Raw genomic sequence first — 26,556 nt, forward strand, 5'->3', positions numbered from 1 at the left:
CAAAATATGACCATGTAATGTGAATGATTAAAGTTCTTACATTGACGGCTCGTTCAATTATCGTCGATATTATTTTGCTACTCGTCAGGAAGTCAAGGCTCAAAACTCGTACAGTGTAAAGAGTAAATCTGAGAACTAAGAATAAAAAAGTAAGTACGTGTGTACAAATTATGTAAGTAACAATCACTGCTACTTTGTTATTACTGGTTTATTAATATCCGGTTAGATGTTGGTTGAAAACTCGTTCAGTGTTAGGAGAAAAGGGGAGGACTGAAAATAAAAAAGTGAATACGTGTTTGCTAATTATGTAACAATTACCGGACCTATATTAATACTGGTGTATTAATCACCTGTTAGATGTTGGTTCAAAGTAATGTGTTTCTCGGAAGATGGAAAGCCTTCCTTTTCAAGATTGTGCCAGCAACACTCATCTCGGGCAGTATTTTTGGGACGAGGGTGTTATCAAATATCATAATTAGATGCTGCAAGAAAATAAATAAAACAGATGACGATGTCCTTGTTTAACTACGGAACTATATAAGGTCGAATATAAGTACAGAAGAAGCAAGGAGCAGAAGTATGTGATAACATGTTACTGAATGAGTCATTAGGTTTAATTAATCTTTCGTTGACTATGATAATATGATAGTTACTTTAATTTGTGATATTGTGTCTTTAAACTAATGGCTTGTACTGTTTTGAAAATTAAATGCTGTTTAAATTTACAGGAAAAGATGTAGTCCCTAGGTATACAAAACAGAAATTGTTAAATACTTGTGTATATGTTGCATTGATTTTTTGTTTCGGAATCGACCGATGATGCTTGTAGTTCCTCACAAGAAATAATAAAGGTGCTTTCTTTCTATGAAATAGAGTCGACATACACAGGCGACCGCTCCGCTTGTGCAACATTTTATTGCTATAATAAACAACTATGCTTTCAACACGATTACAGTGTAGTTTATCAATTATTCCATGTCAATAGCATTTCTAATATAAATAATGTTCTTACCAACAACAATCACACGAAGAAAAAGAAAATTAAGCCATATTGGTGGAAAGATACAGGGTCTAAGCACGTTAATCCACCAGAAAGTATACTATACTGACAGCATAACAATTAATAAAATATCATATCTTCATGATGAGTTTTAAATGTCTACTATAAATATTGGATCTATGAGGGATTCGCAGCAACAAGATATGCATAGAAAGTGTTGAAGTTCTGCACACATCTTTATTGATTCTTTCATACGTCGATTGGAATCCAGTTTGGTGGAAAGAAATCTTCATAACGATATCTGGCCTCTCTTGGCGAGCCTACACGACCTGGATGCGGGTAATATACTGATATACCGCCAGCTAAAAATCCAGCCCACCAACTAAAGGAGCCGACAGTTTGAATCACGTGATCGCAATACGCCAATACCGCAAGGTCTACTTCCGGTGTGGTACCGTTGTCAAGGAAATAGATGCTTTCGTTTAATCGTACGCTCAAAACTCTCTTTGACCATTGTAAATCGTCTGAAGCGACAACAAACATAACTTTTAGAAATTTAGATTTCATATAATCCATGGCTTTATAGATGTATCCTTCTGGTGCTATCACTAGTCCCATTCTGTTGTGCATCTCGTTGGCGATATCACCAATGCATATATGAATTCCTATTAAAGTGATGGATGTTTCGCTATTTCGTAGCATTATTTCCTTCATTGTACGCATTGCCGTGAGTTTTATATGGTCTCTAAATTGGTATTGTCGCAATATCTTGTCCTGCACGTGGTAGAAATATTTCCATGATTGAAGATAGAGGCCTATTTTGAAAATTTTGCCTGTAGGGAGAGTCATCAAACTTGCGTCGAATTTGCAGCAACCTAAACCCTCCTCTATGAACTCGAACGAGTTGCATGCATCACGATTGTGGAGAACGGTTACATCCTTGAGATCAAATACTGTATATAAATAGTCACCCTTTCCAACAAAAAGACTTCGGTTATTACGAGCAGCTATACCCATCAGTGATGCGGATTGAAACATATGATTTCCCAGTCTGCCGTTACACGTATAGCATAGATAGTGTCCAACTCCCATATTATTTAGCCTTATGATGCCTATATCCTCAACGTCGCTGCTGGTGTTGCAAACCGAATTCATGACGTAGTTGACAAAAGTCAACATTAGGATGATAAAGCTCAGTAAAACCGCATCTGAAAAAGAAACAAATTTCTAAACTAAATCAACTTGAGTGGTCGAGGTAGTTACTTTCTGCTAGCCACTTTGTTATATTATGTTCAAATAGTACAATAAAGATGTATGATGTACAAAATACAGGTATGTGTATAATATAATTACAATAGCATGAATGCAGTCATCCATGAAGACAAACAAGCATATGTCATGTCTGATACGAATCATATTTTTTAGTAGTAAAGTGGGACGGTATAGGGGCTATGGGAATTAGCATTAAAAACACGCCTGGGCCACTGTAGGGTCTATGTAAATTTAACATGGACAAAACCCCTGGGCCGATATAGGGTCTATGGGAATTAACATGGACAAAAATCTTGGACTGGTATAGGGTATATGTAAATTTAACATTAATCACCCTGGGCCTGTCTAGGGACTAGGGGAAATGGAACAGGGTCGGGACCCTATTTTAATACGGTCCCGACCTGATGGGTCTATGGAAATGGAACAGGCGAAATTTTGAAACAGGGAGGGGTCTCTATTTTTTTTAAATAAAAAAAATTAAAAAATGGGGTAGGCAATTGAAAGTCTATCTCTTTTCGAGAGATGTGGGTGGCCCTGAAAAGGGCCTTTGGGTTTCTTCTTCTTCTTCTAACTCCTTAACTTCTTTATCCATCCCCTTATTTTTTCCATCATTCCTTTCTTCTTCTTCTTTTCTGTTTCCGGTATCCAGTCCGGGTGACCCATGGCTCGGAACTTCTGTTGGATTTTCATCCAGTTAGCGTTCAGTTTCTCTAGTTCTTCCTTTTTCTTTCTATTTTCTTCTTCTTTTCTATCTTTTGCCCACCTGTCCTTTATTTTCTCCACTTCTTCATCTATCACCTTTTTCATCTTTTCTTCCCCTTTTTTCAATTGTTCAACACTCCTTTTGACAAAGGGCCACTCTGACCTTTGTTCTATCTCTTCCAAGAACCTTTTTACTTCTTTTACCTTCTCCATGGCCTCTTTTATTGTCCACACTCTGACATAAGGGGGATTTATCAGCCCTCTCAATCTCTTCACTTCTTCTTCAATTAATCCCTCTATTATCTCCCTGGCTAATTTTAGTTCGTTCACGTAGTGCAGACTTGTTCTTAACCTCCAATCTCTTTCAATCCTTTCAACTCCATATTCACCATCCACCATCCAAAAATAAACATGCCTTAAATCATTAAACAGTTGGGACACTTCCATCTTCTTCTTTTATTCCTTAGAATGGTGCGAACGACGAACTTTGTGGGTTCTTATAGTTAAAGTGAAGGAAAACATCCCCCTAAAACTAAATTAGTTAGTTAGTTAGTTGGATTATAGTGGTTTTCGATCTTTTGAACATGTACCACTTGTTTATTCACGCACTGCCTGATTTTTAATTACTCCTGGGGGAAAGAAAAGGAGCCTCATCCCCCAGGCTTTTATGTACTCAAAGAGTACTTTTTAATTTAGCCACTCAGGTGTAGGACTAACTAGTCCTTAACAAACTGACTGAAAGGCTAATAAACATGAGTGGGAATAGTCATACCACACACTCGTGACTCGTGTTTCTTAGTTGGATTGAAATGCCCCAGGTGTCAAACCAAGCAGTATGTGACTCCCGCTACGATTGGTCGGCAGCGATGACGTCACATTAGGACACCTGGTCTTGTGGCATTGACGAAGTGGCCCGCTTTTTTTATATCATCAATTGCCTTTCCCAGTCCCATATTCCGGTAGACAGAGCCTTCCTTTTTTCCACTCTGGTTAGGTGGTGCAGGTTCATCAGCTTCATCGCCGCTGGATGATGATACTTAAGGGCCGCTGCCAGCGTGGAAGTTTCAAATTCTTCCGGGTCGTCTGCCAACATTGCCTGGATTTGGCTGAGTATGTTAGTAGAAATAGCTGTGGAAGCTTGATTTAAAAGTTCAGCCAGATGTTGTTTTAGAGACAAGGAGACAGTTAGGAGTATATTTTTTTTTTTTTCTTCATGAATTCCTTATATATTTTGATTCCTTATCTTATTGGTTTGGAATGAAAACTTGTTTTATGGTTGTCTGTATGTTATTATGGAGTCCTGTTTTAATTAATTCCTATTTTCCTATTTTAATTTTTTGTGGCCTTAATTGGTTTTTATTATTCGGGCTATGAACGGCTGTGTCAGTTTATGAACCTACGAGACCTAGCAGGCCGTCATAATTCCCAAACAGTGATTTTGTAATATTCGTCCTTAACTGGTTTTTATTATTCGGGCTATGAACGGCTGTGTCAGTCTGTGAACCCACGAGACCGAGCCGGCCGTCATAATTCCCAAACAGTGATTTGTAATATTTTTAACTGGTCTTTGACTTACTTTCTTAGATTTTTTTGAATAGATTTGATTCGTGTATAAAACTTATGATATTTTTGAATGTTAGATTAATATTGGGGTTTGTGTTCATCAAGAATTCTGGGTATGTTGCAGGGGATCCAATATTATGCTGTTTAACTTTAAACTTAGCCCTTTCTTTTTCAAATGTATGGCAGTTGTTAAAAATATGCTCTATGTCTTCTGGGACCCTGCAGTGGTAGCAGTTAGGATTATGTGGTTGTGGTCCTATGTACTGTCCGAAGCTGTTAGCCAGCTTGGTTTTGCCCGTGAGTATTCTATTTATGAATTTTTGTTCACTGCCTTTTGTTTTGGGTGGTTTCCTATTTCTATATACTTCTTTAATGATAGTTTTTAGTTTCCTGCCTTGAGTGCTTGTGTTCCATAATTCCTGCCATTTATTATCAATGAGGGTTTTAGATATGCTATTGAGTTCGCATATGCTGTAATCTAGGTTGATGTGAGTGGTTTCGTTTAGTTTTTGTTTAGCTGTTATATCTGCCATATCGTTACCTGGTATGTTAATATGGGATGGTATCAACATAAATTCTACTTGTAAGTTATTATTGTTCAGTATTTTTAACAATAAATTGGTTTGCCTAAGATAGTTTTCTCTTGATTTGGTGTTGTTATTAAGTATTGAGTTTATGACGCTTAGCGAGTCACTTATTATTACCGCTTGGGGTATTTTGTTCTCTTTGATCCATTTGAGTGCTTCAAGTATGACCCAGAATTCAGCTGTGTATAGAGAGCAGAGGTTAGGTAGTCTTCGTCCTACTTTAATGTTAAGTTCGGGGATTACGTATGCTGCTGTTCTGGGTGGTTCTGTAATTTTGGATCCATCAGTGTAAATCTTAATGTAGTTGCAATATTTTGATTTCTTCTGTACAGATTGTGTTTAGTTTGAGTTCCTGTTCGTTTTTATTGCCATATTTCGTAATGAGGATGTTAACTGAGGGGTTGATCTTTATCCATGGTTCTTTGTCATAGTGATTTGCAATTTCTGCTTGGAGGTTGTCTATAGGAAGTTGTTCAACTATATATACTCCACCACATCGGAGTACACAAACATCAAATTCAGTCCTTGGTTCAGTTCTACCGGGGCACGAAATAACTTGCTAAAAGACTCGTTGTCGTAAATGATTGGTAATTCGTTTTTCTTGAGCATGGCCATTCTCATGTCCATGTCTCCGCCCAACATGTCAAACAATTCAGGACAAAATAAAATGGACACGATTTTACTCCCGTCAAATTTCATGAAGAAGCGACGAGCTGATTTGTGGTATTCCATGGTGACACTTTTTTTGACACTTTCCAAAGCTTTCAGAAACACGACATTAAACCTGGAGGCTATGGTGCTCACCAAATGTTGACCACTAAAATAATAGCCTGGGGGAATGAACAAGTGATAGGTGGTGTACTTTTGATTTTGTGTGCCAGGGTTTTTATGTTATATTTGCCATAGGTATCCAAGTACTTCTGCATTTGCTCGTCATAAACTTCCACAACAAAAAAGTTTTGATTGGGAAGGACATTGAGGACTTGGGTCGGGTGAATGATTTCTACTAAAGCCACTTCCCAATGGGCTTCGTGATCTAATGGGATGGTCTGAGGTAATTTGGCCGTGTAACAGCACAACGTGTTCTTGGAAAACACCTCAATGGAACTGTCACTGTGTAAGGTTAAGTAAAATTGGTTTTGGGGACTCATAATTCCAGAGTTCTGTGGCTGTCCGAGGACTTACTGGACGTCAGAGGAGTGTCTCCGCCCAAAATAGGGTTGTTGTTGTTATTGGAGTGGTGACTGACACTGGCATTGGACACAAGGTTCCCGTGGTTCCCGTTCGAGGAGAATTTCAGGGAGGGATTGGGAAGCAGGCAACCGATGCAACTGCTTAATAAAATGGTCCACAATTGTTTGTCCCCTTGTTGCAAACTCAAATTGGCAATGGCTGCACCGATGACACAATGCACCACGAAGATTTGGCAGAAAAAAGACGATTTGCGTTTTAGGCACACGTTCTCCACACTACACCCACAAGGGTTGTTTCTGTAAATCTTGCAGAGAAGAACTGGGGGAAGGAGTGGTCGACGTGGCTGCTTCTGTGTGAAAGGGCATGATGGTCACTTCTTTTTATAGTCGATGACTTGCGAAGCGTCGATCCAAGAATCAAAACTGTGTGGATATCCTTTCCAACGTACTTTGACTTCTTTGACACGTCGTTTACCCACTTTACGGGTTCTGCGTTCGAGAATGCTTTAGATGTCGTACACGTCGTCTTCTTTTTTGGTGACACGTTGTAACTCGGGCAAATAAAACGTTCCTTTGAGCACTTCTCCGTTCATGTCTTCCAATTTATAGACGGCAGGATCACGGCCATGCACTCGTCCAGTGACACGAAACAATTCGGTGGTCCAGTTAGGTAAGTAACCTTTGTCGAAAGTGCGTTTGGTTTTGCCAATGCGCACCCAATCTCCTACGGTCAACACTCCACTTTTCTTGGGGGCAGCCCTCGTCGGGGACGTACCAAACAGGCGCTCAAACACCAACACTTCGTTCTCGGGAGTCACTTCTTGCGGGGCACGTCCGATGCTTCGATGGTAAGATTGGTTGTACGCTTGCACCAGGTGCGGTAAGATGTCGATGTACTTCAGAGTGTGGTGATGCGTAAAATATTTCCACATACGTTCTTTCAAAGTGCGTTGAAAACGTTCCACGATGCTGGCTTTGGTTTCGGGATTCTCGGTGGTAAAAAAAATGAATGTCACGTTTCTTTAATTCTTTTTGGATAGCTTGGTTCAGAAATTCGGCACCTTTGTGCGTTTGTCATCGAAGAGGGTGACGACCGCTTTGTTTCAACACTCGTTTCAGGGCTCGCACTAACTCGCTGCTCGATTTGAAAGTGAAGGGTACGACCCAGGCAAATTTGGAAAAGACGTCGATGACACAAAACAAATATTTGTAGCCGCGATTGTAGCTGGCCAAATGAGAGACATCGGCTAAATCGGCTTGCCATTGATGATCGATGCCTTCCACTCAGGTGCGACTTCTGGAAAACTTGCGTCGAATGGGTTTGTGTAAAGTGTAAGTAGCTTGTTCTTGTAACCATCGTTGCACTTGAGGTAAACGGAGACTTTTCAGTCGAGTTTTGGCAGCTCGATACAATTTTTGAACATCTGCGTAACCTGCAGGATGCGAGGGATCGTAGTAAATGCTAGCTAAGACTTTTTCCATTTTTTTGTTTGTGTGTTAATAAGGCACCCACTCTTGGAAGATGCTACTGTTTTTCTCTTGGGGTACTTTCTTGGATTGTAATGCTTTGCGTGTGCGACCGGCAATAGGTGTCGAGGAGGAGGAGGAGGATGTCTGAACAGGGGATATTTTTTCTTGTCTTACTTCTGTCTTCACCTTCTTTTTCTCTTCTAATGAAGAAGGGGTGGTCATCATCTTTTAAAACCATCCAATTCTGGAGGTAGATGGTGTTGTTAACTTGCGTACATTTTCTGGTGGAGTTTGAAACCCTTCCTCTTCTTCTCCTTTTTCTGTCTTGGTCACTGGTAGTGGTGGTAGTGGTACTGGTGATGGTGCTGAACTTTTCATCAAGGTCTTGAAATCTTTCAGAGTGGGAAGAGTTGTTTGGTCTAAAGCTTTTTGGTGAAAGAGTTGCAGTCGTTGCAAGAGTTGACCGTACTTTTGCGATTTTTCTGTTTCGGACAAATCTTGGCGATCCATCAAGGACTGCAGTTCGTGTTGTAACTGGGACATCTCGCTCAAATGGGGATTGGGATGTAAATGCGGGGTACGTTGTTCTTGCCAACGATGGTATTCCATCCATCGTTCTTAAGGTACTAAAGCTAGTTTTCGTCCTTCCATGGGATGTCAGGGGTCGATTCTGAGATCTTGGGACTCCAGAGGGCCTTTTTATCTTTCTCCCACCAGTCCTCCCAACATGGTTCCCAAGACTCCTTTCAGTAATGGGCCTAACAAGAGGGGTAAAATTCCTCCACGTTGGACCAACATCTTCTTCTTTTGGCGAAGGGGGATTTTCTTTTGAACCATTTGGCGAAGAACGTGACGATGTTTGCCTAAGCATTGTTTCTGGTGTTTGGACAAAGGGATCGTGCTTTTCAAGACGTTCAAACAACATTCGCACACGGTATCGCTGACCTCTTTGGAGGCTGTTTGAATGAGTTTTTTTCGTAGGGGTGGAGAAGCTTTGGACAGGACAGATATGTCCCCATGTTTGACTAAACGAGGAGGTAGTCCTTTCCTTTTCTTTCCTTGGGGCTGTTTAGAAGAGGGATGTTTTCTGGAGGGTGACATCTTCAGGAGCACCAAAACACTGATACCCCTACTTGGTCACCGAGCTTTTTTATACTGGAACGCGTCGCCACTGATTGTCTTTACGTCGTATCAACTTCAGGACAGGCATGACACGTCGTGCAGGGGTACACAACGGACTAAATCGAGCCAGTTCTTGCTTGGACAAATCCAGTAAACTTTGTAACATGCCCGATCTTTCTTGAACTTTGATTTTGGGAGCAGGTACTTTGTGAGCAGCGGTCACTGTCACTAAATTGGAGGGTCCTGCCACTGGGGAAGTTCTTGGGGTTATCAACGGAGAAGTTCTTGGTGTGATCAAGGTCTCCAAGTACTCTTCAGTTCTTGGTGACATCAACGGGGAAGTGAATGAACCTGAGGCTACCGGAGACGCGGTCACCGCCGTTGCAGGTCGTGGTTTGCGAGTGTAAGGTTGCGTCCTGGCCGAAGTACCTCTCTTGCGACTAGTTTTCTTCTGTGGACTTTTCTTTTTCTGGGGACTTTTTCTCTGCTTCTTTTTCTGGGGGCTTCTTTTCTCTTTCCAGGGTGGTGTCTGGTAAGAGAAGGGTCCCGTCACTGGAGAAGTTCTTGGAGACACGGGTCTCCTTGGGGACCTGGCCTTTTTCTTCTTCTTGAAGCTTCGTTTGACTTTTTTCTTGGTGAGAACTTTGGGGGCATTAGGATCCCATCTTAAGAGAGAGCGAATGATGACCCCTCCTAGAGTACCGCTCCCTCCAGGTTTCAAAATGATTTGTTTTTTTTTTTGTTTGAGTGTCGATGCTAGGATCGGCCAGTTGGGTCAAAGCGACTTTGTTTCGATCAAAAAAGCGTTTGGTTTGATGAGGAATCTGAATGATCCCTTGTAGTAACTGACGTGCTGTCACCGTGAACCATCGTAAAATTTCTTTGAGACTAGCTTCTAAGACACGAGCCCGTATTTGTGGATTTTTTTCTCGACTGATGCCATACAAGGCACGAATCAATTTGACGGGGAGATGTGATTGAAGGGAAGTCATGTTGACGCTGTGTGAGACAGACGAAAAGTGTCTGAGTTTTTTTATAGATTTTTTTGTTGAGTGAAGTTAAGTCGAGGACGGAGACGTGTACAGGACAGGCCCTCCGTCTTGGCCCCAGTGGTGAAACAATTGGGTACGAAATCGCAAATTATCGAGGGTCGTAGGTTTCAAATCGACGAGTAAATAGGCGTGTGGAGTTTGAGTGGCATCTTCGTACGCCTGAGTCAGCCAAGGCGTCCCTAACTGTTTGGCTAAGACTTGCACTTGCGATTTATCTCGAGGGCTTTTAAACAAGACCACGTAATGCGCATTGAGACTGATCTTGCGATGGGCTTTACTTTGTTGAAACAAATTTTGGGTAATGTAAACGACACTGGCATTACGGTGATGCCCTTTGCGCGTGAACCACAGTTTAATTTCTTCTTCGTGTTCTCCTAACATGTCGTCGAAAATGACCAAATGGGTTTGGCGGAAGTCAGAGACGATGCCGTCGTCTTCTTTAGGAATGCCTTCCACAAACACGATGGAATCGCCTTGACTTTCTCGCAGGAGGCTGTACGCCGATTGCCACTCTTTGTAACACCACACGATGCGCTGAGGTGGTCGATCGATCAAATGATTTTTATGTTCGATCAAACGTTTGACGAATTCGGTTTTGCCTGAACCGCTAGGTCCAGCAATGAGCATGTTAAAGGGATGGCGAAGATACAAAGCCTCCCAACTGGCACGATCTAAGTGTTCGTCGATGACTTTGACAGTGGAGGAAGAGGGAGCAGAGACAGCAGAGGTAGCCATAGTGTTAGGAATGTCACTTGTGACACGAAATCAGACAAGACAAGAGTTTATATACTTTTTTCAGAACACGTTTATTGAATGTTTTAAACATGAACACGAAAGACAAAAATACATAAAAGCCAAAGGCTTAAGTACAAGGATAAAAGGCACATGATAACCATCAACGTGGAATAAAAACAAGTGTCTGTACAACATGTTTTGGGTAATGTTCTGACCAGTTCTATAGGGGGTAAGGTCACACAAGTGTCCTCCCGAAAGGGTCTTTCAGGCATGTCCACGACAGTCCTGTCCTGGGTGACGGGTTCTTCTGGTACTGTCACTAACACAGGTTGAAAAGTAACTTTTTTCTTTGGACGTTGAAAGGAAGGATCACAACTGTCGAGCATACTGGGCCACTTCTTGGGTCCAAGCCTCAAAATCCCATATTTTCCAGGCACGGACATCTGTCCAATGGGGGTGTAAGTCACAAGCTACACACACATCGTCATACACGTCTTGGGTAGCTAAAAGTTGACGAATCTTTTTTTCCCGTAGAGGTCGAGAAGTATCCAGATGAAAACGTAAGGCTTTGAGGAAAATGAGTCTCTCGTGAACATTTAAAGGCACCACTTTCATGTTGAATGGGGTGGTAAATACTGTTCGTAAAGAGTCCACAAGGAATCGGCTGGTAAACGAAATCCCAGAAAACAAGTCACTAAGACACACACTATGCGTCGTCCCAAATTGATTGGATACAGTTCTTGTAATAATTGATGGTAATGATCCACGGTTTGAATATGGTCATTGAGTTCCCTCCACGGAATCTGTTCAATCACATGTGATAAAAACCTCGGCATGACAGCCTGTTTTTATACTCTCTTTTTTTCGGATGCAATACAAGTACTTTCTAGCTAGACATCTTCGTTCTCCAGTAGGAAATCTAAATCTTGCATACTGTAACCTACACTTCAGAGTTCGTTTAGGAGTTTCCTCGTCCGCTTAGTAGATCCCACGTAAAATATGTTGGTAATCCTTTAACTTGTCTTCCTCAATGCTTTGCTCTAGGTGAATCTCAAAGTAACCAAAATTATGAACATGTCTATCATTGGCGATCTCAAAGTTTTGAACAATGTCTGACCACTGAAACAATTTCTGACGAATCAGTTCCTTTATACCATTCAGGTACCAGTGGTTCAAACACCGGTGACGTAACGGATGCAACTGTTCTTTACGTTTGACTTGTATTTTGACCAGCTCTCGGTAAATGCGTTCTCTCAACTCCACAGGCAAGCCCAAAATGTTCTCTTGTAAAGTATCCATAAGTATATACACTGTTTTTGGAATCCTTGGGTGGTTTCCAATAGCCTCGTTTACCTTTGTGCCTGATGTAATATCCACTCATAATCAGTCTTCTTATACTTTGGAACAGAGCATAATTTAAAAACGGATGAACAACTTTGAGTTTGCGTTTCACTTGTATTTTGATCAGTTCTCGGTAAATGCGTTCTCTCAACTCCACAGTCAAAGCACGAATGTTCTCTAGCAAAGTATCCATGAATAGGTCATACTAAATCCTCTTTCTGACACAAGAAATGTACCGTTTGCACAGACATGGTTTTACTTCAGTGTCGAATTTAAATCGTTTAGTCACCAATTTACACATTACAATTCGTTCAGAAGTTTCCTCTTTCACTAAGTTGACATTGTATAAAAGATATTGGTAATTCATTAACTCTTCCTCTGGAATTCGATGCAGTAAGTTTACAATGTAGTAGATAGAATCATCAATAGCAAATCAATCCTTTTTAAAACTAGGGGATCGTTGATCAATGTCTGTCCAATAGAACACTTTCAACTGAATCAGTCCTTGTATAGCATTCAGGTACCAGTGGTTCAAACACCGGTGACGTAATGGATGCAATTGTTCTTTACGTTTGACTTGTATTTTGACCAGCTGTAAATGCGTTCTCTCAACTCCACAGGCAAAGCACGAATGTTCTCTTGTAAAGTATCTATTTAAATATATTGTCCTACTAAGGGTAAGTAATGACAACTGGGAGACCATCGAGAATGTTCCAGGTAGGCCGAATCTTGCGGTTCCCAGTGGTGAAGTGACACACCGCAACTGAAGCACTTGACTTTATCCCCTTCGCCCAAGTAGTAATATCCGGCTCTGGCTAATTCTTCGGGGGTCGGTCCTCCCAGATACTTAGGCCATTTTCCTTTGAACGATTGAAAACGATTTTCAAAGTTGCAGTATTCCGACAAACGCACAGGGAACGAATATTCGTCTTTCACAGGTTCGTTTCGATGAGGGTTGGGTGACATGGAAAGGAATTTGCTCAGGGTCGGATGACATCCGTAGGGAGGTAGACGTGAAGGTGGACATCCACCTTTAAAACGAAACCCAGTAAAGTGTCCAAGAGGACGAGTGGCATCGCTTTCGCATCCCTCAGGTTTGACACGCACAGCATCACTTTTCATGATAGGAGTAGTGAGAACAAAGTTCCCATGATGCTTTACGGCATCGCTAAGGTCCCAGCGTACAGCATCGTTCCCATCGCAAGGCTCACAATCGCATTCCACTTCAGAAGCCCCAAACTTGAATTGTGCCTTTCTGAACTTGTTTTGTGTTTCTCTGAAAGTATTCATCTTGTTCGCTTGGTCTTGGTAGTCACAGTGAACTATCGATCTTGACCATAACCACTTTTTATACTAGTCGCAATGCAGTCTCAAGCTTGTTCATCGTTCCTTTTTTGTGTCTAGTTTTGGAAGGTACCGCCTCTAAGGTACCATCATAATTGTACCGTAGTGTGATGGGTGGAAAGGCCATAGAAAGGTAATGGCAGTGCGGAGACCATCGAGTATGTTCCAGAATAGCTGAGTCTTTATAGATACATAGATCCATTCTTAACTTCAGTCCGCAAGTGAAACACTGTACTTCGTATCCCAATCCAGTCTCAGGTCCCAAGTAGACAAATCCTGTTCTAGCTAAAATATGCGAAGAAGGTAATCCTTCCCTATCCGTAGGCCATGCTTGAAACGTGTCCAATCGACGGGCACAATCACAATAGTCAGGTAAGAAGACCGGAAAATGGTAGGGTTTGAACTTGGAGTTCTCACTGGATTCTTGCTGTGGTGAAGTCATCCTTCTGGTGACTATCCTCTTACAGCCAATGTTTTATACCGACATGTCCATACAGTAAGGTAAAATGATTGGGAAGTCACACTCGCTTCTGGTAAACGATTTGACAGACTTTTTCCAAGGGTCGACTGACGATGTGTTGAGTGGGTAAACGTACAATCTTGTTGGGTTGATAGGTAATCACTTTAAAGTGTTCATCTTCTCTAGACTGCAAGGTTTCTTTCAATACCCCAAAGTTGACCACACGACTGGTACGATAATTCAGAGTCAGTCCTTCCACTTTACACGTTGTGTGCACTTCTCCTTGTTTGTCCCGGTATTCGTAGCCGTAATTTTTGGGACCGCCACTGACGAAACTTAGAATCTTGTCGTCGGGGTGCTCGTCTGTCCAGACTCCTAAGCGGTCTCCTTCGATGTCAGGGTGCTGTCGACTCGGGTGATCGATGTAAATGCAACTGTCCGTGTCAAAGTACAGGACACGTTCCCCTAATAGTTCTAAAGCTTCGTACAATTTTAAGCGAGCATGAGCTGTCACGTAAGCCGCAATGATGACATTTCCAAAAGGGTCGTCTTGTACAAAGTCCAGATTTTCTTCGTAATTGACCAAGATCAAATTCTCGCGAACGACGTCCACGTGTTTCATGAATTTGGTTCTGTCGTGAATCATCTGGAAATAGCGGGAAGGTTGGGTCAAATATTCCGTCTTGGGTAAACACGGTCGTTGTGCCATTTTGCCCCACAAACAATTTAACATCACTTTGGCAAACGATCGCCTGCCTTCGTTTTTCTCGATGTGATCTAAAGTGATGCCTTCTTGTGCCCAGTATTTCTCTTTGAATGTCTTTTGGTCTTCTGGAGTGTGACACCAGGACGGATAGCCGCTGGCTTCTTGTTTCAGTTTCAAAAAGGCATCCACGTAGTCTGCGAAAATGCCTTTCTGCGTGGGGTCACCCTTGTGGTATTGTTGTGTCTTCGGAAAGTGAAAAATTTCGTACACTTCTAACAGTTGGTATCCCATGTCCAGAGCTTTGAACAATTCTACGCTGACCCAGGTTCCCGTCAAGGCCCTTTCTTCCTGGGTGTGCTGACAAGTCTGGTCTTGGTTGCACGTTTCTACACAAGTACGGCGCAAAGGAAACATCAGTTTGCCTTGGCAATGGTGAGGTAAGACGGGATGGTACAAGTCCGTGGGAAGCAAAACTTTACACTTGATCAGACCTTCGTATTGTCGAATGCTTTTCAGGTCGATGTGTTCCGTCAACAATTGTGGGTACCCTGCAGGAAAGCGACAATATTTGCACACGTAGGGATACAGCGAACACACGTCAAAGTATTTCATTTCTTCTCCTTTCTCTTCGTCGGCTTGGTATAGCAAACAGGTGGCATTGGTCCTTCCTCCGTACAAACTATACCTCGGGTTCAGCGGGTCCATAAACTGGTAACTTTCCACGAGACGTTTAAACTCGGGATCGGTTTTCAAACGGTGATCGTACTCGTGTTCCCACAGTTCCACCACTTGGTATCCTTCCTGTTCTAAATTTAGACGTCGCTGACAAGTGGCCTGGTACAAGTCTTCCATGGTTCGTTGTAAAAACTGATTTTTAGTACCGCGGTCAGGGTAACAGACGTGGCATCCGTGAAATAAGCATCCGTTAAACTCGTACACGATCTTGGGGTTTTCTAAGTCCCAGCCATCTACCGAATGCGTTCCGATGGTCTTTTCGCCCCCTCCGTTGCTGGCATGCTGAATCCATTTGTCTTCCTTGTCGCACAAGTAATGTAACCAGCGTAGGTCTTTGACCGAGTATTGACGTTTGACATAGTTGGTCGTTTGAGGACTGATGACAGCCACGGTGTTTTCAGGCATGAATCGTTGCCGGTACACTAAGGAACACGCTTTGGCAATGATGCATGCTTCTTTCAAAGGATCGACCTCTCCGTGTTCCATGAACAGTTCTCGAAATTGTCCACAGCAACGCCGTAAAATGTCCACGTTGGAACGATAATACTTTAGCATTTCTTCCTGAAAGTCGAAAGGGTCGGAGGCGTGAGCTTGGTACCAAGCGTAGAAAGCTTCTCGTTGTTCGGTACGCATGTTGTCGGGGTCGTAATAGTGAGCCTCTGGCAAATGGGGTAGAACGGCGTGTTGGTTGGCTTCCGTATTAAAAAAGTGAGGAAAGGACCCTTTAGCCACTTCTGTCATTCCAAACGTTTTAGGCATTCGACTCAAAGGCATGGCCAAGTAACTCATTGAATCTTTAAACTGCACTTGTCCCACTTGCATGAAAATGATTTTGGCTCCGTCCAAAGTGACTTTAGGACGTTCAGTGCCTTGTTCCGTATAGTACCTCAAAAGAAACTGTCCATCGTATCCGGAGAAATTGTTAGCCATCACCGTGGCATGACGATGACAATCTCCGTAATGTTCAATGTCCTCTTGGCTCCACGTCTTGTCGATGGGGTCTAAGACCCATCGGGCGAAATCGGCTAACGTGTTCGGCCCACGAAATATTTTTTCACGTCCTCCAGGAATCTTACTGCAGTGAGGGCAATAACTCAAGATAGATTCTTGAATGCACTTTTCGCACGCTCGATGAGCCACGCAGAAATTAGGAATGTGAATACCGGTCTCTTGCATGCATTCGAAATCGAAAAATATGAAATTGCCTTTCTTCTTGTGTCCATCCTCTTTCTCTGGTTGGAATTGGTATTTTTGCACGTAGCATTAGTGTTCCAAGTCCACGATGTGGTGACAAATGTGACATTTTTTCTTTCCTGAACATACGTGTGCATTGGCATTATTGGTACGTATGCCTTGGCCACACGTAGGGCACAATCTCAGGAGTTGACAATCACATTTCTTCTGTGAACCTTGCGTCTTCAAATGTTGTTGGTAACAGGCAGGGCTGACAAACGTGCGCTGACAAGTTGAACAATGCACTGGTTCTTGCCCTTCGCTCAGACAGGGTGGAGAGGCCAAACATCCTGAGCATTTCGATCCACAATGCTTGTGTTGCTCTCGATTGTTATAGCCATAGTCACATTTCTCACAGTAATATCTGTATCCCAGGAATCCGGTGATAGTGGTAATGGTATCGAAATGGTCACCGTGATGATAGACATGAATGTATTTTCCATCCTTTAAGTCTTTCCTTCGAAACAACAGAGGCCCACGCATTTCTTGAGGGTGCACTTTCAAGGTGTAGCGTGGAGCTAAAATATCTTGCAATGTTTGCATCTCAGGAATGCCACAGGGTGTGTCTGTGGACAGGCCGGCTTGTTGTAACAGGAGTTCTCCTTCACTTCGTTGTTTGGCTGGGTCCGATTGTCGAATGTTCTCCCAGTCTCTTTTCCATTCTGCCGTGTCGTTCTTGTTGGCATAGGTTCGTCCCACCACGATAGCCCTGGCTAAACACATCTGGTCTTGAGAATTGTGAATTTGGTCGAGGCTACGCTTAATGCTGCAAAGGTCGTTCACCAATAAGACCTTTTTGCGTTGTCCGGTCCCTCGAGGAGGAGAGACGTGGGTCATAAACAGTGTGGCTTTTCCATCGGTGATTTCAAACTGGTCATTGGATTGTTGTACGTGTTGAATTTTGTCCATGACTTTGGAAGGGGTCAATTCTGCAGGGCTGCTAAACTCGATCCAAACAGGGGATTTCAAGCCGTCGTGTTGTATGGAAAGTCTCAAGCGATCGTCTTCTTTGGCTTGACATTGTCGCTTGAGTGTGGTGAGCAAAGAATCCCACATTTCGGTGATGAACCCTTCTGCTTTCTCTAACGGTACGTCGGACTTGAAATTTTTAAACTTCACCCTGTACGTGTAAGCCGTGGTTCTAAATTTTCTAGAGGAGCGCTTTTCTGTCTCTCGAATGTCATAGTACTTTTCAGGGTTGACTAAGGGTGGTGAACTTTGTTTAGAGGAAGACTCTCTGGGCTTGAATTCTGGTACCCTCATGTCCTCTTCAAAATCACTGGTATGAATTTGTGCCAAGGCTTCAGCCCTGGTACGAGGCGATAGATCGCGTTTCTGCCTCTTACTTTCTTCATCTTTCTTCTCAAATGAATTGGATCGTTTCATCTTGATAGCAAAACGTCAAATGACTACAGTTTAAACATCATGGACTAATTTATAGTCCTAGCAGACCAGCGTATATTAAAGGGTGTGTGTCTTGTCCTTTCACTATTCATTTCACTCTCAAACCGAGCACAACGATGGAGGAGACTACCCAAATCGAACATTTCATCAGAGCTTTGGGAGGGGTCATTAGAAAATTTTCTTCATACCAGCCGACGGACTACTCTCCTTCCTTGCGAGATAAAAGTGAAGATACTTGCTATATCTGTCAAAAGAAAGGGCATTGGTCTTCAGAGTGTCCAGACCGTCAAAAAAGAAACAAAGGGGTTAGAAAAGACAAAAGTCAAGATACCTGTTATCATTGTCAAGAAAAAGGACACTGGTCTCCAGATTGCCCAAAAAAGAAACAAGAGGAGTCAGAAGAAGAGAGGGATTCTTCAGAGAAAGAAGACGAAGAGGAAGAGGAGGCGGAAGAAAGCAGACAGGTAAAGAAAAAGAAACAGGAGAAGAAAAGAAGAAGGGAAGAAAGTGAGGAGGAAGAAGAGGAAAAGACCGTGACGGTGAAGAAATTGAAAAAACAGAGAGAGAAAATAATGAGACAGAAGAAGTGTATGAACTTTTTAAAGTGATTTGTTGTGAATTGTGAATTGTATTGTAAATATTAATAAAAGAATAAATTAATTAAAAGGGAAGTGTCTTTGGGTTTTTGATTTTAAAATAAGAACCTACACTCATGCACTCATACACAGACACGTACTATAGGGGTGAAATGTTTTTTCTTTTTGAGTTATTGGCAACTGAAAGTTTATCTCTTTTCGAGAGACGTGGGTGGCTCTGAAAAGGACCTTTTTATGGTGTAGGGGTGAGCTTAAGCAATCAGCTTTAACTGCCTTAAGCCTTTGCCACAGCCGAGGCCTACTTCTGATGATGATGATGATGATTTGGTTGAAATCACTAAGGGTGGTACGGTAGGCTTAGTCACAGGGCTGGAGTGTTTAGCTCGGGAAGGTCGTATTCTCTTCGGTCGTGATAAAGAAGTCTGATACATTTGTTTCAGACTTCTTAACTCTGCTAAAATGTCTAACAGTACCGTGACCGTTTGATTTTCACGCCCTTGTTTCTTTGCTACTGCTACTTCTTCTTGTTGTTTTTTTCTTACCTCTTCTTCTTGCTGTTGTTGCTGTAGAAGAAAAGCTTGTTCCGCTTCCTTTTGCTGTTGTATACATTTCTCCAATTCTTCTTTCTGTCTCTGTCTAAAATTCTCCACGTGCGGTAATGAAGGAGAAGGTGGCGAAAGTTCCGGAACAAATTCTTGCGAGGTAAGAAAATCCACAAAATCCCAATTTACCTCTTCTGAAAGTAAGTCCGGGTTCCCTTGGGTCGTCTCCACTGCTGGTGCACCCCAATTGATCGTTTTCTGAGTTTCCGTCATGTTGAATAACTGTTGCATAAATTGACTGCGCACAGGCGCTAGCGAATCTATATAGACCACGTGAGGTCAAAGACTGCTCTCTTCCGATTGGATGCGGGCTGACTGAATTTTGTAACGCGTGTTTGGATTGGTCAATGAACTCAATCCGTTTCAATCCTTCCTCTACCTATAAATAAGCGCAGTTCACTGCATTGATTCACCTGTTCTCGGCGCCTCAACATGTGGACCGACGTTGAATCTTCCACCCTTGTATCTTCGATGATGTTCAGGACAGACATACCGATGTATGTCCGATCCAAGTGGACAGTTGTCCACAGGACAGACTCCAGTCTGTGGATAAGTAGAATCTATGTAGAACGTCAATGATGTCTCACAAGAGTCCTGATTTACGGTCCTACATTGAGACGCAGCCTAAGGACAAGAAGAAGACCAATGCAGTGCCCTTTATGTTAATGGATACATTAACATAAACCCAAAGGCCCTTTTCAGGACCACTCCAATCTCTCGAAAAGAGATAGACTTTCAATTGCCTACCCCTTTTTTATTTTTTATTTTTTGTTTAAAAAAAAATAGAGACCCCTCCCTGTTTCAATTTTCGTATGTTCCATTTCCATAGACCCATCAGGTCGGGACCGTATTAAAATAGGGTCCCGACCCTGTTCCATTTCCCCTAGTCCCTAGACAGGCCCAGGGTGATTAATGTTAAATTTACATAGACCCTATACCAGCCCAAGATTTTTGTCCATGTTAATTCCCATAGACCCTATATCGGCCCAGGGGTTTTGTCCATGTTAAATTTACATAGACCCTATAGTGGCCCAGGGGTGTTTTTAATGCTAATTCCCATAGACCCTATACCGTCCCACTTTACTACTTTCCTTCCTTGTAATAAACACATGTGCGCTTAACTGTTTGAATGGGCAAATGTTTTGCTGGTTTATTGCAAATGGCATAAAGGGTAGATATAATGAAATAGATACAAATTCCATGCTTACTGCACGGAATTGGCAAACTTAAAAAATTACAGGCGTTATTTACAAATTACCTTTCTCAAAATATGCAAAATATTCTTTTGTGTGAATAATAATGGTGTATTCTCTGCTTTTGCCGGAAGCAAATATTACTGACAGCAAAATGAAAATGTAAAACTAAATTATGCAATTTCAAAGACTAAAGTGAGCACCAAGATTAGTCTAAGGTTTATGTCACCAGCATTGTCTAGTGTCACACTGAACTATTGATTAAAATCTTTAAAAAAAATATTTAACTAATATATATATATATATATATATATATATATATATATATATATATATATATATATATATATATATATAATCTCTATTTTGGTAAACGTAATTTGGAATGTTAATTTAAATTTTTAAAATGAATCTACACAAAATTAGAAATCGAAATTTAACGAGAGAGGGTCTATATCAAACAACAGTTGTTAACAAACTTGTGTTTGCAACTTAATTGTTTTTAAGGCGTATTAAACAGTAGTCAAAGCAACATGAGTTACCAACATGTATGTATCCATGATCCTCGTCAACTTGATGTTTCCTTACTATCTAGCGCTGTTCAATAGCTTGCTGTACTAGACACTCTAGATTGAGTGAACGTAATATTGGCATATTCTGTTCTTTTTACTGCAGAATCGATTATTACAGTTTTTCATCCAGGGTACATTTCAGGGGTTCCGGCTGCATAAAGACCCAAACATGATACTAATATCCGATATATATATATATATATATATATATATATATATATATATATATATATATATATATATATATATATATATATATATATATATATATATATATATGATTTTTCACCACGCATAAATGTGCTAGAATAGCACTAATTTAAATTTAAATTCTCTGAAATTTACTGGTACGTTATCTTAGGCCAGGCAATACACCCCCAACAAAAGGAACAAAAGATTAACTTACATCGAAGTAGAATAAGGAATAAAAATCGTCTTTGTGTAGACATGGCTTTCCTACTACCTCAGTCCTGAAACATACATTAAAACGAAGATTTCATGTAAAATAAAAAATAAATTAAAATAATTACAAGCGCGAGGTGTTTTTGCATATGTGTTACTCAAATGCAATGTATGTAGGTGTTTCCAAAGGAAGACGGTATCAATTATGTTATAGATATCATTTATGTTCATGCTGCACATGTTGCATATTCTACCCTAATGTCAAGTTGTTAAACAATAAGTTCATATACTTTTCGTGTTCTACCCGTTTGGACGTTTTCCTCCTTTTCGATGTAATGCAATGTCTTTACTTTTAAAATATGCAACACACTAAGAAATATGAAGGAGTTACAGGAGATAAGCAAAATATATTTGCATTTTGGCACAGAAAAGTAAAGCTGTAGTGAAGCTAAAGAAAAAAAACATATAGGATTTCTTCTTGATAAGACTATTTCTTGACATTATCATAATGTTGCGTTTTTATTTATTGAATAATGTTTTGCATTCAAAATTTGTTTTTACTGAAAACTGAATATGTACAGATCAGAAAGATTTTTTTCTATGTCTGTTTCTGAATAATTTAAGAAAAATGTAAATGTGCATACGAAAGAGAGTCAAGAGAAGATTCAATAAAACTTATTTATGCACTCACCTAATCTATAGTAGTTAATAAAATATGAAACACGTGGTAATGAATTCCAATCGTAGCCCAAGTTTATCATTCAACGTCTATGTTAAAATGAGCAGGTGACGTTTGTCCTGTTTAGTAACTATTGGTTACGTCGGCGAAGATTTGGGGTATCGTTCTAAGTCACGATTTTTCTTGTTTCGTTTGCAAGTGGATTCTTGTCAGCATGAAGTTTTAGTTCACTCATGTTATCGTTTGGTTAGTGAACAATGTGCATGAACAAGGAGATTGAAATGGTGATATTGATGATGATGATGATGATGATGATGACGACGATGATGCAGATATACGTATCTATTGGAATCGAATATAATGTCATAGACCCAGCAACTTGACTTTGCGACCAACCATTGCCACATGTTATAATGTACTTTCAGAATCATCAAATGACCTGCCGTTGATAATGTTAATTCAAGTGCAGTTAATCTTGTCGTGCACTACCATACGAAGCATATACACAAGCGCAATCCCGAGATAATCTTTTCCCGAGGTTGACAGAAAAAAGAGATGTGATATATTTGACACAACGACACAGACAAATTTCTAAAGTAACAACCGTAGCATTTTGATTATATTTCGTGGTACTGACGCCAATTGGACTTAGTTGTTCGCAGGGATAAGTTTCGGAATATGTTTGCGGAGGTCACCTCGTAGTCGCATAGTTTTCCCAACAATCTTGACCAAAATGTTCGGGTCGGTTTGCATAAAATAATGGAACAATCGCGATAAATGTATGACGTGAAGACGCACCAGTGATGTAATATCAGATCATGGAGAGGGACGCAGCAAAGCTGCTCACGAAACCTGGAACTTATTGGCAATTATTATATCTGACAGCACACATGTCGAAGATATGTTATGGTCGAGACAGACTTTACTGGAAGACATCACCGAACATTTGCAAAACAGATTAAGACCGCACGTGAAACAGAGGATTGGAAAAGAAAGTTTCGGCAGGACAACATAAGCCAATGGACAATTGCCAGTGAATATGGAATTTGACAAACACATCTGAGCAGCACAACTATCACCATCTGTGTACCAGTCAATGCTGGTAGGAACAGAACCACAACACTTTAATGAAACAAGTCGTCAGTGGAATTTTTAAAATTACAAATCTAATTAAAACTGATTTTACGATACCCTCTGTAATGGAAAGATTACTTGAGAAAACATCCATCATAAAATAAAAAAGATGTATGGAACTTGTTTGTTGTGAATATTGAAATAATTGCATTTGAGAATGAAACATTTATACCTTCACCGGTAAAGCGTATCCGAACAAAAATACACGTTAAACGGAAACATACACTGGAACAACCAAAGAAAGAAAATTGTCTATCTGATCTTGCAGAACCATCTTTTAAAAGAAACTCTACAAAATTATATAGCGACAGGTAAAAAGTCAACAATTGTACAACAGAACATCCACTCACATTGGCACAAGCAGAGCGAAAGCGCGAAGAACGCAGAAGAGAGGCCAAGCATATGGCGGATATTTTATGTTTTTTGAAACCAGGGTGGTCGGAGAATGGAGAACAACTTGGTGGACTGAGAGACAACCACAACCTTGCATATCGGTTGGAAACAATCGGTTGGCTTGCGAGTAGTTCACCAGTTTCATGATGAACTAGGGGATATTTCACGCTTTTTTGTCGATTGCAGCTTGATGGTGCTCAATTCTTGTTTTTGTTTGGATTTACTCTCAGTTATATATTTGAATTTTGCAAAGATATTAGAAATTTGTTTGTGGAGCCAAACACACAGTTTTGTTAACCACTAAAAGGACAAAAATCCCGTAGAGCAATTATAATACTCGATCTTATTATTAATATAACCACTATACAAAGACCATCAATAATAATAACACGAGAAAATAATCGAAGAGGGAAAAATCGAGAAGATCAGATACCAAGAGAAACAAACGCACGTGAGTGGTAGTAGATGTTATTTACTGAATCATCTCGGTACCCATCGTTGTTTTGGGTTTGATAGGTGTAACTACTGTGGCAACTATTGTAGGTACACCAATCGAAATTATTGTTTGAACATATCAATAGTAATTATATTCGATAGTCATCAAGGATAAAATATCTTGCTTACTCAGTGTGGCACCATGTTGAGGAAATTGAAAACCACCGGCGACACCAAGCACAGATACGGAATCTAAGCGAACCAATCCAGCCAGTGAATTTACAGGCAGTGAAATTCGAATAATTTTTTTCCAGTTTGCAAGTGCCACTATTCGTATGACTGCGCAGTCAAGTGATTGATAATAGTGGTGTTACAAGTGAGGTTTTTGTTTGGTAACTGATATAGGTCAACGTTCTTGTAATCCGAATGCCTTTCGTTTTCAATTGGCGTCTATTCTAATCTTTCATAAATTACAATGGACGACTTCTCACTCATACTCATATAATGTGAGGTCAAATCGATATGGAGTATAAAGCCTTTTGAACTAGGTCAGAAACAATAATCACAACAAATGTAATGCCGCATTTTTTAACACCACTATCGGATACTATGATAAGAAATAAAATATACACTTTACGATACAAGAGATCATACAAAATAATAACGTATATGAAATTCAGCAAGATAACAAGAAAGTTGTTGGATTGTTCAAAGACGAGTTGACGGTCTTATAAGCAAATGGTTTTTAGAACTGACATAGGAGAAACAAAACGAATGCAAGGGTATTAAGAAAATGTCTTGTTGAAAATATATCATATTATATATGTACTAATATAGTTTATTGTATCAAAAAATAATTCTTTAAAAATTTATATTTAATTCCCCGTATGACTATGTATCGTGTTTAATTGATAACAAGAATTACTTTCTTAAAAACTCTGGATTGAAGCTTTAATCTTATATCCCACCACCTTTTAATCAAGCGGATATTTCAGACTCATCAAAAGTGTGCGTATTTAATTTGCAATAATTTCATCTCTAGTAACTCCTTGCATTGCATCATTTCCATTAAAATACCTTAAATAGAAGTATAATCTTTTAAGTAAAAGACTAATACAACCCTAACATTTTCTGGAAGGTCTTCTATGAAAAGTATTATAGTTTCTATACTATGGATCATGCTATTCTACCACTGAATATAATTTATCATAAAAAGTTATTAAAATTACATTTCCATCTAAAGATTGAAATTTTCTGCTGCAAACGTTATTGTGCAAACTGGTTCGACAGATAATGATAGCACAATTGAAACCAATGTACTGTTCAAATAAACTCTACTGCAGATTTTGTCTTTCCGCAACATCACATATAATCCTATTATGATGGAACGTAAAGATAATATGAAAATAAACTGAAAGTATTTCGGAAATTAGTTGCTTGCAATTAGAAAAATACTTGAACATATCTGAATGCGATTGATAACTTTTTAGTTATATTGTTATTTCTTTTCCTATAATGAGTTAATAAAAGCGCTGTCTATGATCGCGGGAAGCTACATATGAAATCTATAACGGAGAATTATCTCTAGTCTTAACATTTAAAACTGCTTTATGGTTAGATATTACCTAACATTCTTTAAGCACTATCATCAGCATACACCTTACATCATGATATATTTTACATGTGTTGCCTTGTACAGAAAAGTAAAATAGCATTACTTAAATCTTGCCAATTATTGTATTAGTATGATCAGAACAAATTGACAAAAGAAAATTCTGGTCTTGTGGCATATAAATAAAGACGCCCGTACACATATATGATAATCTATAGGCAAGGTAAAAACAAACAAATATACTAAATAACTCAGTTTTAAACACCATGTTTGAATATAAAAATCAAAATCGTTTACAATACATGCGTATTTAATGACCGTAACCTATGATCTCAGTATTTGTTGAATGTATGCATCTATGTTGGTCCAGATATACTACTTGATACAAGAGAACTTAATCTTTTCAGTCTTACAAGCTGCACAGTCTTACACACACACACACACACACACACACACACACACACACACATATATATATATATATATATATATATATATATATATATATATATATATATATATATATATATATATATATATATATATAAATAGATAGATAGATAGATAGATAGATAGCACATATGCTAATTTCATAAATAGTAGTGTTTTAAGTGTAACTTAAACTAAAAATATTCCTCCGGTTGAGGCAAACTTAAGGACACCGCTAAGATTTATTGAAAACAGGCAAGACCTGTTCGTACCAACTGGAACATCACACGGAATGATTATCCATTGTGTAGATGTAATTCGATGAAAACCGTATGGGACACATTAAAAAAAAATGTAACATACTTAACTGCATGTGTATCAACCATACAGTTAATGTATTGCTCATTTCTTGAGTTATAAGTTTGTCACGATTATAATCTGTCTTAAATGAAACTGGATTGATCAGCTTTATGCAATAGTGAAAGCCGAGCTTAATACATCTTGGTCCAATTTGTTGGTTATTATTTTTGTACCACTCAAATTGCGAGCAGTGTAACAAATGTTAAATATTGTGGCCATGCTGCTTACAA

At 39.9% G+C, this 26,556-nt stretch overlaps 1 protein-coding gene across 1 annotated transcript; it reads right to left on the reverse strand.

Annotated features, from left to right (window-relative positions):
• Positions 1 to 891: 891 nt before the first annotated feature.
• On the reverse strand, positions 892 to 25,985 carry LOC149769593 (galactoside 2-alpha-L-fucosyltransferase Sec1-like). Its single transcript, XM_089949833.1, has 3 exons — positions 21,976 to 25,985; positions 21,289 to 21,352; positions 892 to 2,208 (listed from the first exon to the last, which is right to left on the reverse strand). Exons 2-3 carry the CDS (start codon positions 21,329 to 21,331, stop codon positions 1,250 to 1,252), a joined length of 1,002 nt encoding a protein of 333 aa, XP_089805959.1. The 5' UTR covers positions 21,332 to 21,352; positions 21,976 to 25,985; the 3' UTR covers positions 892 to 1,249.
• Between the last annotated feature and the right edge of the window lie 571 nt (positions 25,986 to 26,556).

This window comes from Sinohyriopsis cumingii, unplaced genomic scaffold (genome assembly GCF_028554795.1).
Source record: "Sinohyriopsis cumingii isolate HCF-2022 unplaced genomic scaffold, ASM2855479v2 utg003580l, whole genome shotgun sequence".
NCBI lineage: Eukaryota > Metazoa > Mollusca > Bivalvia > Unionida > Unionidae > Sinohyriopsis > Sinohyriopsis cumingii.